Source organism: Ptychodera flava, chromosome 4 (genome assembly GCF_041260155.1).
Source record: "Ptychodera flava strain L36383 chromosome 4, AS_Pfla_20210202, whole genome shotgun sequence".
Lineage (NCBI taxonomy): Eukaryota > Metazoa > Hemichordata > Enteropneusta > Ptychoderidae > Ptychodera > Ptychodera flava.
Window position 1 is genome coordinate 16,460,494 of NC_091931.1, and position 15,306 is coordinate 16,475,799.

Below are 15,306 nucleotides of genomic sequence, written 5' to 3' on the forward strand. Positions count from 1 at the left end.
CGTTACTCCCCACGGGTTACTCAGTTGTCCAATCCCAGAACCCTCCCTCCGAATGTTCTCACTGTACCTTTCTTTGGACCTACCACAACTGTTACCGGCGAACCCTGCACGGCTTGTCCGTCTACCGACACTGACAATTCATGTTTTCCTTCAGCCTTCGCACAGTACGTCAGAGAAAATGTTCTATCGTAGTTATCGGTTACTGTCACGTGTTCAGATTTGTCATCCGGTGTCTTCATCAAAGCGGTGATTCTCTCCCGTGTAACCTTGGTTCCACCTGTCCGAGAACCCGTAACCTGTAGTGTTAGCGTTATCTGTTCATCAACTCGAGAGTATTCTGACACGCCGCACAGTTCATACCTCTTCTCCTCGGTGATCTTTATCGTGCCTAGAGTTTTCGTTTCACAGAAGTTGTCTGTAGACTGGAACTCTACGTAATCGTCGTCTACCGGTTCACATTTTGTTGTCACTTTCAGTAATTCCCGGATCTGTGACGTCATACTATTCTTTGCAGACATCAACTGTGAAGCGTTTCCGTACTGCATTAACTTGTCAGCGTAGTCTCTGGTTGCTGCGATGTCATTTTCCGTGCATTCCAGATCCTTCAGTTGTGCTTGCAGATTTGTTTTTCTCTCTTCGTGCTCAGTTTTCAGTTGTTGAAGTAGGCTATCGCCGTCTCTCTCGTATTTTGCGAGTGATTTCTTCAATTGCCTTCTCCATATGAACTTTGACTTTCATTATCTCTTCCTGGAAACGACTGTCCACCGACTCTGTCATCTCTTGTACAGCTGCCTTGCTTTCACCAACTTCGTTTTCCTTGATTTGCAGTTTCTGTGTCATCTTTGTGAGCAGCTGTTTGTACTCTGCCGCTGCATCGTCCAGATATCTGAATTTGTGCTCTGGACGAGGGTGATCTGTAGCTGTGCATTCAAGACAGATTGTCACCTCGCACGTATCGCAGTAGAATTTGACCTGGTTATCATGGTGTTTACTACAGTAGGCCGGGGGTCGTACCGAAGCAGGATCTTTAAACTTTGCCCTTTCGTATTCATCGATAGCAACGATGCGATGAGATCGTGTGGTGGGAAAGAACGCATGGACCTCTGAACAATTGCCACAGATGTTTACTGCACAATCAACGCACCTTTCTTTAATTTCGCCTTTCTTGCAAGCTTCACATTTCCTCAATGCTGCTTTCTTTTCGTCTTGCTTGTTGAACTCCTCAACCAGCTGATTGACAAACAGTTGGCCGACAACTCAGCCACACCTCCAGCAGGAAGTTCGTGCGAACGACGACATATTGGACACGTCAGTTCGCCGCTCTTCTCCACGATCTTTCTCAGGCATTGCTCACAGAACGTGTGTACGCACGGTAGAATTTTAGCGTTTTTGTATCGCGCTGAACAGACGCTGCAACTCAGAAAATTATCGTTGATGTTTTCGAGGAAAACAGACCCTTCCTTGTTTGCCATACCTGCACACTGCATTCTCGCTTGCCAGAGCATGATTTCCGCTCCGCTGACCTATGCAAAAATCAAGGGCGGGTAGCGCTGAGCTGTTGCCGTAAAGAGGCACATGGTTTACGACGATAGCACACTGGTCCTCCTCTGTAGCACAGGCGACCCTATAAGTACTACTGAGTTTTTTCAGTGTTTTCTCTATCATTTTCTCTTCTTTCTTCATGCTGTGAATGATCGGAATAAATAAAATAAAAGGTTTATATAACCTAACCTAGCCTCTGTGACTCTTTATTTATTTTACACTCCATACAAGGACGTATATCTCTCATACACACATGCTGTAATTAATTAGTCAACACAACTAATTATGCTAATCCGTGAACTTATCAGGGATTTTACGGGTTGGTCAACATCGCGAAAGATAGGAATGGTACTCCTTTTTCATTAACATCACTATCTTTCCGATGTTGACCAACCTCTGATAAGTCCACGGATTAGCATACTTAGTTGTGTTGACTAATCAATTACAGCATGTGTGTATGAGATTAATAGAATCTCACACCCCCAAGGACCTGGGATCAGATTTCTCACACGAGTTGGGGATATTTTGTCTCACACGAGCCGCAGGCGAGTGTGAGACAAAATATCCCCAACGAGTGTGAGAAATCTGATCCCAGGTCCTTGGTGTGTGAGATTCTTTTTCTCACATGACCACAAAATGCGTTAAATTCACATTGGACATGTACAACGTTATCCAAAATCGTGACAAGTCTGTCGTCTGCCACTGTACTTTGACCTGCTTACTTTGTAGTTCTGGTCTGTGTGTTACTCGTCGTGCCATTGGATAATATTTTGCGCGTGGAACAAAACAGACTGTCTATCATCCAATCAGAGCTCGTGTAATATTTACTGCAGAGTGTGGGACGGTTTCTGAGAGTGTGGGATCGATTTTTCCCACACTCTCGATCCCGCACTCCCAGCGGCCAGGAATGTGAGAAATATACGTCCTTGTAATGGAGTGTAAAATAAATAAAGAGTCAAGAGGCTATAGGTTAGGCTATATAGTCATTTATTTTATTTACTACAATCAGTCAGAGCATGAAGAAAAGGAGAGGGGCTGACAGTGACAGAGAAAACTGAGAAAAACTCAATAATAAGCTTATCAATATGTATGGGCCGCCTATGTCTGTAGCCTGTTGAATACACGTTCGAGCAAAGAAAGGCTCCCCAGCATTGTGAAAAAAGTAGTGTTGGAAGGCTGCCAGTGTGCGCCGATTCAAATTGTTCGTCTGGCTAATTCCTGTGGTCTGGCGCAGTTACATTGCAGTTAGCCTGTCGCACACTAGAGAAATTAACTGAGCAAAAGTTCATTCGTGACTCTTTACTCAGCCATTTTTATCTCTTGTTCCGGCGATTTTCGTTAGTGTTTTTCTTTTGTGCCGTTGAAGCAAAATGTTCAACATCTTAATTTTTTCCTCAGGAGGAAAATTCCTCGCGTGTGTACGATAAGTGCACCGTAAAAAGTGATTTTTCTCGCGTTCACTTGAGCACGTTCATGACAATCACAGTTGGTATATAAATGACGCACTCTTTGTGGATAAATCAATGGAAATTTCGTCCCGGTATCCATCGCTGGATTTAAAGAACAAAAAAGATTATGCACGTAGAGAAATCGGGACTAGACTGAACTTGGAAAAATAAGTGAACATCGAAGTCCGTCAAAAACCCATGGTGTTTAATGCCGGTTATCTTGTCTGCCATGTATCTTGATACAACTGGTTTGCTTGTGAACACACGCGCATGAAGATCGACGCTGAAATCATCGTTTTGATGCTATGGGTGGTCATCATGTCCGATCCTTTGATATCCACGCACGTGCTTGAGTAAAACAGTCATGAGGAACATAACTTTTTCCGGCGCACACGGTGAGGAATCTTCCTCGAGGGGAAAAATATCAAACATGTAGAATAGACAGACAGAGAAGGAAAAATCGGCTGCAAACGTACATGAGAGTAAAATGGCCGAGAAAAAAAGCATTAAATGAAATTTTGCAAAGCTAATTTATCTCTGTCGTCTGCGGCAGGCCTTATATGTATTTGGGAACGAGCACAGTTAACGGTAGGGGCTGAAGGGAAATATTTTGTCATTTTTTTCGCATCCCCAACAACGTTAGGCAAAATTTCCAGTTCATAGCCCCTTCTGTTGACAAGAAAATTTTTATAGTAATTTTCGCGCCTTAAGTTAAAATTATAACTTTTTCTCAAACTTTCCTAAAGTTAATTTTGTAACTTTCCTATTTCAAAATCAAGAATAAAAATTAGACGTCCCGTGCAAAGTTTAGTTATCAGTCGTATTTATCGATATTCGAAATTCAAAATGGTCGCCATCCCTGTGTTATCTCTATTGGGGAAAATGAAATTCCCGATTTTCACAAAACTAAGCCGTTGAAACCTTTATTTACTCTATAAGCTTGAAAATGAGACCCACAAGTGGTAGGTCAAAAGAATAAAAGTTTGAGAGTCCGAATATCTTATTCCAGGCGCATGTTACCTTAATTAATTTTGTTCAATCTATAACCCGATACATTTTTCTCATTCTTCTCCTCAAAGTGTTGAAATGAAAGTGTTCTGGATTGCCGATTACACCACAACGCATTTTGCACAATGTTATGTGAATTGTCTCAAGGAAAATCTAGTCTGGACAGATGATCAGCCGTCAGTGATAACAATAGACGTTACAACATGAGACTCTATTGATAAGTTGAACTCTGGCTAGGCATTTCAACATGATATTTTTACAGTACCACAAAAGCATTCACATGAGGGAAGTTCTTACAAAGATTGCATAACTTTGCCCATCCTAAATTGTAGACAATTATAAGACTTCGACTGATAAAAGCAGGAGCGCGTATTGTTTATAAAAATTGTAATGGAATTCGTCTCATTTTGATACACGTACCCAGGGGGCACATAAAAGCGAATGAACGAATGTGAACAAAGCAACACAATAGCTTATGACCCCGTACGCACTGCGTGTGACCTCAACACAGACCAAGATGATGTCGGACGCGAGAGCTGTCGCTGATACACTCGCTAAGGAGCTGCTGTTATTTACAGTTCTCTTGCTTGCGATATGCAGTGTCGGGATGTCCTACGATGATTGTAATTACAAGCTCACTGTATTTTGTCGATATCTGTGTTTTCGTTTGATATGTCTATTAGCATATGTCTATGAGCGGTCACAGACTTTGAACGCTTTTTCTTTCCGTTTTTTGTAACATTTCTTCACGAATGCATGAAACTTTGCCTATATTTTCATCTCCTGATAGCAAGGTGTATATTTAGGACTTAAAACGGGACATCTTAATAAGATAATCATGCATTTAGTATTTCACAAGTATTATTTGAGAAACAAGACTTTGAAACTTTTTTCTGCAAATTTCTCTGTACACTAGACATGGTTCAAGTCTGTGACTTGTGAATGTTTGAGTGGGGTGAACGTGATGATTTGCCTGCTATTTTCATGTGAAACGCGTGAGTGGAGTGAACGCAATGAGTGGAGTGAACGCTATACAGGGAATTTCTCCTTGATCCGGCAGAAGCTAACTCACTACTACTGCGCAGACTCAAAGGTAACGCGTGTAATCGCTAAGGAAACCCCTGGCCTGGGCTACCAATTCCAAATAAGGTTTGTATGAAATAGGAGAGATACAAGAGCAACTATTAAAAATGATTTTATTTTTGAAAATGCACCGACTTGAACCAAGTCTATTGTACACTTAAATATTTTGTTTGTTACATCGCACAGTTTGCTGTTCTTCATTCAGTTCAGAATGCTATTACTCATTTCATAGGGAGGCAGCCGTACAAACTAAAACAACTACCATCTTGTTAGTTGTCTGAGGGACAGCTGCATTTAGAGTTCAGAATCGTGCAATCAATGTTGAATTTGTGACAGTTTTCAAAATAGCTTGCAGATTCAAAGCCGACATGCGTACTGGTATACTATGTATTATTTTCAACACTTTTAAAATATTCCTACTGAGGTCCTAGACTTGATTAACGTTGCTAAGTGGCGATACACTAAATTAATTCCGAGATGTCTTGATACTTTGAAACATCAATGAACTCGAGGAGAAATGTTTCGTTTTTCTTGCAATGAAAATTTAAGCGACTTTTTATCCAATTCTGCGAATAAAATCTAACAGAAATGACAATTAATTCGAAGTTCACGAGAAAATGACCATGTGATTGAACTGACTGCAATATCACTATACCAATTGATGATTTGCGATCAAAATAAGAAATTTGGTCACGTGTTGGGGAACTTTCGCAAAATTTCGGTCAATTTCTAAATTGTTCGGAGATTTCGTACAGAATGTCTGTCAATTTTTAGAATTGTATCAAAACAGTATAAGGACTGACCAAAAATTACGACTGTAGAGCCAGGCGTAAAAACGTTATTTATGACGTGGTTCAAGGGGGCTGCGCTGATATTAGTTTAAAACTTTTTTGTAAAGGAATTAAAGTTTCAAATAAAATACACTGAGAATATAGTAAATTATTCGCATTTTCAGTACTTGGTGTTAAATATTCGACCAGCTATCCCGGTGTTCCATACACTACATTGTTTGCATTCTACAGCCTGGCAAAGAGCAAAGATGATTATGAAATTATACGGTTCGTTCACTCATTTGCGTTGTCGAATAGGGGATAATGTGATAGGACAATGCTGACTGTATATTTCTGAAGGGATCACTGAGATTATACATGTAATGCCAACTCTGCAATTATGCAAGAATTTTTTTCACCATTATTGTCTGCGGTCGCACGTATTTTGTAGTGCAAATATATCAATTCATGGTTAAAATCATTGAGTTGGTTAAGACGATTGTTTCACGCCGCAGATGATTGTCAATGAACTGATTGATAAACTATATGGGATTTTGTTTCGCTTCAGATAGCAATACCTTTGTCTTGAGAAGTGGTGCCTATACACCGGCTATGGGTAGATGAACTTGGTCCGTTTCGGTCTAAAACCTGGGCTGGGATTCAATCAGATCGAATTAAAACTAGAATAATACACGTCGTTTTAGCTACGTCATAGACACTGACTTTCTAATACCGTCAAATTTTGGTTCTTGCCGCATAGACTTTGTTCAATGCCACACACTGATTACATTCCATGAGAGTGTAGATCCAAGAAGACAAAAAGACGCAAAAACAAGACAGCTGCTTTCGATCGGTTAGAAATTTTTCATCAGTTCACTCGATTTAATTCAGTAAGTGTGTTAACATAATATTGTAGAACAAACCACAAAGTATGGAATTTTATCGCAATATATTCTTTTGCACAATTTTTCATTTGCAAAAGTGTTTGCCCATCAACCTGTAAAATATTCTTTTCAGTGACAACTCAATGATAGCTTCTCGTCGAAAAATTTTGGTTGTCCTTTGGTTTTGAACTGTCTTTTCATTATGCCACAATGTTTCCGGCTAACCGACATCCCTATTTAAAACTCGACCCATACTTTTTTCCTCGTGTTCATGATTTTGCCGAATTTTACTTTTTATAATAGGTTACACTGAAATAAAAATAAAAAATAAAAAAGTTCCCGAAAGATCTACCCTACTTCCTTGGGGCTTGTTACAGGAAACACAAATGATTTCTTACGCCTTACGCTAGTTGTGAGTATGCATAACACGGTACATCTTGAATGAAATCCCCCAAAACGTATTTGAATTTCATGAATGGTACCGTATAATTTCTCCAAAGTTGGCGGAGTCGGTCAATCCCTCCTTGGTCGTGTCATCCACAATGTACAAGGCAACTGATAGATACCTCAACTGGAACAAGAAATAATCCATTATTCGTCTGAACAACACAGCTAATATAATTTGTCAAATAATTTTCTCCTTGCATATGATAATAAAATTTAGAAAAAGCGGTATTATAGACAGTCACAAACGGAAAAAAAACGAGAAGTGAAAAATTCGTTAAAATAGTAAAGCATGCAGCTTTTGCAAAAATTACGTGACGTGTCGGCAAAACGTACATTAGGAAAAATTCAAGATGGTCTACTTACTCCTAAATAACAGAAACGAAAAATGAAATCTGAAATATTCAAAAAATAGAATTTCACATAGCTGCAAGAAAAAGTAAACTGAATTCACATATCAGAAATTTGGGACAGTTTTTGAAGATTGTAACTGAACAACTTTTTACATGTAACACTTTGTGTACTTGAATCTGAGACCCTTTTACCTGTTACAATATAAATAAGGGCACATTGGCTGTGACTTTTTGCTGTGTAACCGGCTGAGTGTTGCAGCCGGTGGAACTTAAAAATAGACCATGTATTTTATGGACAAAAGACATTTCTTTACCTGAATGTGTTGTATACTTATAAGAAAACCCAATAAAATGTATCAAGTGCAAAAAACCCAACTAAATCTTGGCAAGAGGAAAATGATTTTCATACCTCTAGTCTATAGTCTGACCAACCCTTCCCAAGACCCACTGGTCTGTCTCATACAGGTATACGCTCTTGCTCTGTCAGCTTATATCGTGAACATCCCCCGACTCGGAACTTGTCGCTCACAAAATTCTCTCTCCTACAGCGCCCCCTTGTGTTGTTCGTGAGGAAAGTGTATATCCAAAGGACAAGTCCTCGAGATTGTAATACTTTAAACATTCTGCGATGAATTTCCTAGTTTACATTTGACCAGCTTGATATAAGAATTAATTTTGGTAAGAGAATACCTCCTTATCCTAGCCAGAAATATTCTTTTTTAATAATTCTGTCTGCTTGATATGTAGAGTTTGGCAATCATGACCAATTAGTAAAGCATATTTAACTTTTGTGAATTTTTAAATGACACTTTTGTCGCCCAACACTTCGAAAATCAGCAATGAGTACAAAATTTTCAAAATGAAAGTTGCATCAAATGTGTTTGCGGAGTACACCCTGGCCTATCCTACGAGTATTATAGTTTAACATTCTTGATCTGCCATTTTGCAGAGAGTTCACCGCCGGCAGGTACGCAATCAACAGGTGGTCAGCTTACCATATCTTCGTTTTTAATATATACAGACACGAATATGAAAGTGTCATAAAGAGAGTAATATTCTAATATGTGAATATATTGCTTTTGCAGTTACTCTCCATTTTAGATATATCGATCCCTTACGCTTACATTATTCTTATCACAGTTTGTTGTGTGCATTAATGAAATCTTTGTTTCAATGTGTGAGATGAAACTAAAATTGACTGCTGGAGGACAGAAGAGTGCTGTACATGTCGAACAGCGCACACTTCCTGCGGTAGATATATTATTCATATGTATTCAACTTGCTCGATTTTCTGATGGAACACTTTCACCAGACCACTGTTCTGCTCGACCACTATCACCTGTCCGAAGGGGTCGTCGCCAGCTTCGTCGTTGTTGACGCAAATTCCAACGGGGCTTCTCAGATGGTGTGCGGGGCTGTCTACCCGGCATACAAATGAGCCGTACAGGTCGAACTTCTGTACTCGATTATTCCAACAGTCGCAAACATACACGTACCGTACATATCGGTGGCGATACCCTCCGGGTGATAAAACTGGCCGTTGTCGCTCCCGAGCGAGCCGAAAGAGAAGAGAAAGTCGCCATTGGCGCTGTACACTTTGATAGTGTGGTTGCCGCAGTTGGACACGAACACATTACCGTTGTAATCAATGGCGACGCACCACGGACTTGACAATCGGGCATCTGCATTTTCCTGTCTTCCAAAGGTCTTGATATGGTCGCCGTCTGGTCGATAGATGAATACGGAATCCGCATCAGTATCAACAACGTAAACATTGCCGTTGATAGGGCTGACGGCTATACCTCGCGGGTGTCTTAACTCTCCCTTTCCGAAGCATTTGACGAGTTTGCCGTCTTCGTCGCACACCACGACTTGTTTGTTCCCTGCATCAGTTGTGAAAATGTTACCGTCTGCGGACACTGCAGAGAATTCGGGTTTGAAGCTCCTTTGAAAGTCTGGAAACTCGATTGTTTTCCGAAATTCGCCCGTCATAGTGGACCTCTGTAATCTTTTGTTACCAGTATCGCCCACAATTAGATCTCCACTTTTGCTCATCGTCACGCCCCATGGCCCTTTCAGCTGTCCGATACCAGAGCCAATCCCTCCGAATTTCCTGATCAAACCTTTCGGTCCGATGGTCTGGTACTCAACGGAGGTGTCTCTTTGTGTTTTGTTCTTAGACTTCGATGCCCCTTGTTTCAAACTATTCTCCATCCTTTGACGAGAACATATCTCATCGACTAACATGTCACTTGAGTCTGACTGCATCACTTCTTCTTGATGCGTATTCTGTTGACTTCCGGAGGACAATGTGTCCGTATTAGATATACCATCTCCACTGTCGGCAAGCTCTTTCGTTTTTTCTTTATTTTCAAACATCTCTGTCGTCGTTAACGCTTTGTTTTCTGGCTTTAACTGCGTTGTAAGAGATGTTCCTGTACTCGGAATATTGCTGATGTTGTCAGCGTATCGTCGAACCTCACTGGGCGATGCTGTCTGGTCTGAAGTTGCACCTGCTGTAGTTTCGATCGTGGCCAAATCGCCCTCTGGTTTTGCTTCTCCCTCTTCAGAACCATTTCTATGTCCACATTCGACTTCACTCGGTTTGTGTGCATCATTCTTTGTGGTGTAATTTTGCCCTCAGTTGAAGCATTGTAATTTTGCGATGCTTCACAGGGCACAAGAACGTCTTGCCCTCGGCTGCTTCATCACTCGCCGCCCGTTCTTCCGTGCGTTCATTCGTCTCGGCTGCGTTGCCAGACACAGAATCCTGGTCTGATAGTAACGTTACTTCCCGTTGTGCATCCGCATTGAAATGGGCAGCGTCGTCTGTAGTGGCTTCTTGTTTATCGCGTCCATCAGCATCGTTGTTGTCGTCCCCACTCATTTTCTGACCAAGGACTACCGTTGATTCCCAATTAATATCACCGCGTTCCATACCATCTTGGTCATTGCTTTGAGTGCTGTAGTTCTCTGGTCGCTCCATCTGTAATCTACCTACCGTCTTTGCTTCACAGAAATCACTCGAAGGCGAGAAGTCCAAGTAGTCATCTTGCGTCGGCTGGCATTTTGCGTTCACTTTCCGCAGCTCTTGAGTCTGTGACATAACTTCATTTCTGGCCGACATCAGGTATGAATCGTTACCCTGGCGAACAAGTCTCTCGGCAAAGTCCCGCACATGGATCAAGCTGTCTTGCATACATTCAACTTGCTTGAGTTCTGCGCGTAGATTCATTCTTCTGTCTTCGTATTCATCGTTCAGTACTCTGGCAAGTTTTCACCGTCTTCTCGAATTCTCTTGGCCATGTCTTCTACCGTTCTGGTCACATGATCACTGAGTTTTTTCTTGGTGTTCTGATAGGATCCATTCAGGGACTCTATTTTTTGCTGAATGGGGCCGTCTTACTTTCGATTGCTTCACTCTCTCGGGCTTTCAATTCTTGCGTCACCTCCGACAAATACTCGGTGAATTCTGATGCGGCTTCCTTCAAGTATCTGTACCTGTGCTCGGGCTTTGGGTGATCAAGGACCGTGCATTCTAGGCAGATCGGGGTCTCACAGGAATCACAGTAGAACGTTTCCGGGTGATTGAGATGTCTGTCACAGTAGACCGGTGGCTGAACAAAAGCAGGGTCTTCAGACTTGGTCTTCTGGTACTCTTCGAAAGACAGAAGCCTGTGCGTACGAGTCGCTGGGATGAACTTATGAGCCGCGGAGCAAGTCATGCACAGACTCACCGCACAGTCCAGACACCTGTCGGTCACTTCACCGAGCTTACAGGCTTCACATTTGGCAGAGTCAGAACTTTGACACTTCTTTTTCACCAGTTCGTTGACGAAAACGTTTGCCCTGAGCCCCGTCACGCCTAAATGAGGAAGTTGGAACGTGCGTCGACATATTGGACATGTCAACGCGCCAGTTTTTTCGACGAGGGTACACAGACAGCATTCGCAGAAACTGTGAAGACAGGACAACAGTTTAGCGTTCTTGAACAGTTCCGAACAGATCGCGCAAAACAGAAAATCATCGTCAACACTGACCGTAGTTATAAATCCATGGCTTGCCATACCCCAGTGCCAGTACTAAAATGTTTGTCGAATGCTCCTGTAGTCACGCAGTGGATAATATCTTTTTGTATAAAGTATCTTCACCGTTGTAATTCTGCGATAATGGCGATCAAAGTACAGCACACCTCGGGTGCTCGACTCGTAACCATATCAACGGGCACTTCCTTCTTTATGGGACTCAGTTGTTTGCTGTTTGTTTGCTACAACACTTACATTCCGAGGTTACAGATATATTCATGGCGCACCTCTGAACCACTGAACTGACTGAGTTTAATACCTGAGGTAATCCGACCACGTGACGTTAGTGTTTCCATTTGATCAATCTTAAAAAAGAAAGTCAATCTGACGCGACTATTCACTTTAAAATTAAAGGGGAGACGTTATGTTTTCATTTGTTTAATATTCAAAATTCTACAAGTATCTATTCGCATAAACGCGACTTGATTATTCGATAAAGAATCACCGTACGTGATATAAGGCCTATAGGTCTACATGTTGACTGGCATTATATACGAATGGCTATGGCTGCCTGGCTCGGGCCCGGCGAACGCACTGCATAATCATCAATGTGTAGAATGTCTACATGACTTGATTATTTAATAAAGATTAACGGTACGTGATATTACTGTACATGTCGGCTAGCTTAACCAAGCGGCTGTAGAGTTCTGCAGGGCTTGGGCCCGGCTTGGGCCCCCGGCTTGGGCCCGTTGTCCACTGCTGCACAGACCCTTCCTACTAATGCGAAGTTTGGTGAGTAATTTTCTTTTCTCACCTTGTAACTGTGTTAAGTAGGGTTCTAATGCAGTGCGTTCGCCGGGCCCGAGCCAGGCAGCCATAGCCATTCGTGTATAATGCCAGTCAACATGTAGGCCTATAGGCCTCACTAATATCACGTGCGGTGATTCGTTTATTGAATAATCAAATCGTATATAGACATTCTACATATTAAATACGATTATTATCCCAGCAATGTGCCAAGCGCATGTGCCTATAATAACATTACTGAAGATTCATCTTAATAAACTCCACCCGTTATACAAAATCGTTTAATTATTGCACCTTTATTTGATGCGATAAGAAATTTGACGAGACGTATTGCTTTTTGTCGTAAGTCGAATTATTGTGATCGTAAACTGTGCTTGCTTCAATAAGCTCTCGGTTTACGATCGAAACTGTTGCAGCCCTGACGCAACTAATGCGAACGTTTGTACGGCGCTTATCTGACAAAACGTGCTTATCTGACAAAACTCTTTTTAGCAATACCCTGGGGAGTCATTTTAGCCAGCGCACTTCATGCGCGCAGTGCAGTACCCTCGCGCTTCGTACCACAGGCGCTTGACACATTGCTGGGATAATAATCGTATTTAATATGTAGAATGTCTATATTAAACCTGATTATTCAATAAAAGAATCACCCTACGCGATATTAGTGTAGGCCTATAGGCCTACATGTTGACTGGCATTGTACCTAAGCTTATGGCTGCCTGGCTCGGGCCCGCCGAACGCACTGCATAATCATCAATGTGTAGAATGTCTACATGACTTCATTATTTATTGAAGAATAACGGTGCGTGATATTACTGTACATGTCAGCGAGCTTAACCGAGGGGCTGTAGAGCTCTGCATGGCTTGGGCCCGGCTTTGGTCCGTTGTCCACTGCTGCACAGACATAAACTCAAGGCGTGAAACTAAATCACAGTCCGATTTCATAAATCAGCGAAATCTACGAACTCTGAGCGTTTCCGGTGATAAAAACTGGTCAATGGTCAGGTGGTTGCATAAACAATCGATCGACTGGCTTCTTTTGCCTAAAATCATACCTTACCCTATGCTACTGGCGAGAAATCGTCCTGAAATTGGCTGGGCACACCAACCCAGCGCCGGCCATTTTGAATGAGCTGCATGCAATGTATGCGCCTGTGCATACAACCCTTGGCAGATGACGTCATTGCTCTTCTCTCATTGGACGCGTATATTGAATGCAGCTCATTCAAAATGGCCGGCGCTGGGTTGGTGTGCCCAGCCCATTTCAGGACGATTTCTCGCCAGTAGCATAGGGTAAGGTATGATTTTAGGCAAAAGAAGCCAGTCGATCGATTGTTTATGCAACCACCTGACCATTGACCAGTTTTTATCACCGGAAACGCTCAGAGTTCGTAGATTTCGCTGATTTATGAAATCGGACTGTGATTTAGTTTCACGCCTTGAGTTTATGTCTGTGCAGCAGTGGACAACGGACCAAAGCCGGGCCCAAGCCATGCAGAGCTCTACAGCCCCTCGGTTAAGCTCGCTGACATGTACAGTAATATCACGCACCGTTATTCTTCAATAAATAATGAAGTCATGTAGACATTCTACACATTGATGATTATGCAGTGCGTTCGGCGGGCCCGAGCCAGGCAGCCATAAGCTTAGGTACAATGCCAGTCAACATGTAGGCCTATAGGCCTACACTAATATCGCGTAGGGTGATTCTTTTATTGAATAATCAGGTTTAATATAGACATTCTACATATTAAATACGATTATTATCCCAGCAATGTGCCAAGAGCCTGTGCTTCGTACGATGTTGTGTACACGGAGTGTGCTAATTTAACGTTAGTATGAAGTCTTCTATACGAAGGATTTTGTTTCTGTAAACTGCTCTCAAATTGTTGACATGTAGGCCTAATAAATTCTTTTTTTGTTGTGGTTGTTCTTCCATCGGCCGGGCTCGGGCTCGCTCACTGTAGGCCTACTGTAGTAGAGACCATGGAGATAGCCCCACGGTATTTTTACATGTAGGTGCTTCTCTTCTCATCCACTTGCATGTTTATTGAGTATAATTTATGTACTTAAATGGCAAAATTAGCGATCGAGGAAGGTGACAAAAACAACAACACAAGTGCTCTGCTAGCTGCTTGGCATTGTGGTGATTTTGATACGCCCGCCACCGTGAGAGCGGACGACCTCGTGTGACCTCGTGCCATCTCCTCTAGTCTCTGTGTGTTGATCGATATATACACAGTGATTAATTAAGGTGCTCGATTTTACGCAATCAGTGAAATTTACTGTATTTTTTAACCATTATATGGCTATTTCATGATTTTTGGCTGCTCTAATTAAGATTTCGTCTGTGTGTTTTAACTGACGAAGTATTGTGTGAGGGATTACTTTCCACAAATGAGTAAGGCTACAAGCAGTAATATTAGTTATTTTTGTCAGATAAGCGCCGTACAAACGTTGATGCTGTTCGAACGACAGCGCCATCAGGCGTCAGCGTTTCCAAATTAAATTCCTCAAGGGTTGGAAACATCGGAGCAATGGTCAAGCTATGGTCAGTAGATCCGGTCTCCTTTCTATATGTTGTCCATGGTCAAGTGACGATTGCAGACAGGTTGTATTGTGTGTGCCTGGACTTTTGTGTTATACGGTATCTTCAAAATCTCAGCAATATTACTCTAGGTGAAAGCGAAGGACGTCGATACAGATAATTCTAACCCATCAACCGAAAAGTACAAAGGGGCATGATTATATACGAAGGAGTTTCCAAGGTCAGCATACAGCTCAAAGAGATCATAGCATGTACGGATACGTTTTGCTACTTCAATTTGTAAAACTTGGACATACTGTTGAAGTAGACACCGTTTGACACGTTCTATCATACCTGTGTAAATTTGCACTTTGCTTCAGAAAAAAATGTTGAAATCACAGGTAGACTTGCACTG

At 41.9% G+C, this 15,306-nt stretch overlaps 1 protein-coding gene across 1 annotated transcript in view; it reads left to right on the forward strand.

Moving 5' to 3' along the window:
* The first annotated feature begins 4,550 nt into the window (after positions 1–4,550).
* LOC139131014 (neuropilin and tolloid-like protein 2) overlaps positions 4,551–15,306 on the forward strand; it is a 30,009-nt gene continuing 19,253 nt past the window's right edge. Inside the window, exon 1 of the mRNA XM_070696914.1 lies at positions 4,551–4,621. Coding sequence (XP_070553015.1) covers positions 4,606–4,621 — 16 coding nt within the window. The 5' untranslated portion in view covers positions 4,551–4,605. The remainder of the gene's footprint in view (positions 4,622–15,306) is intronic.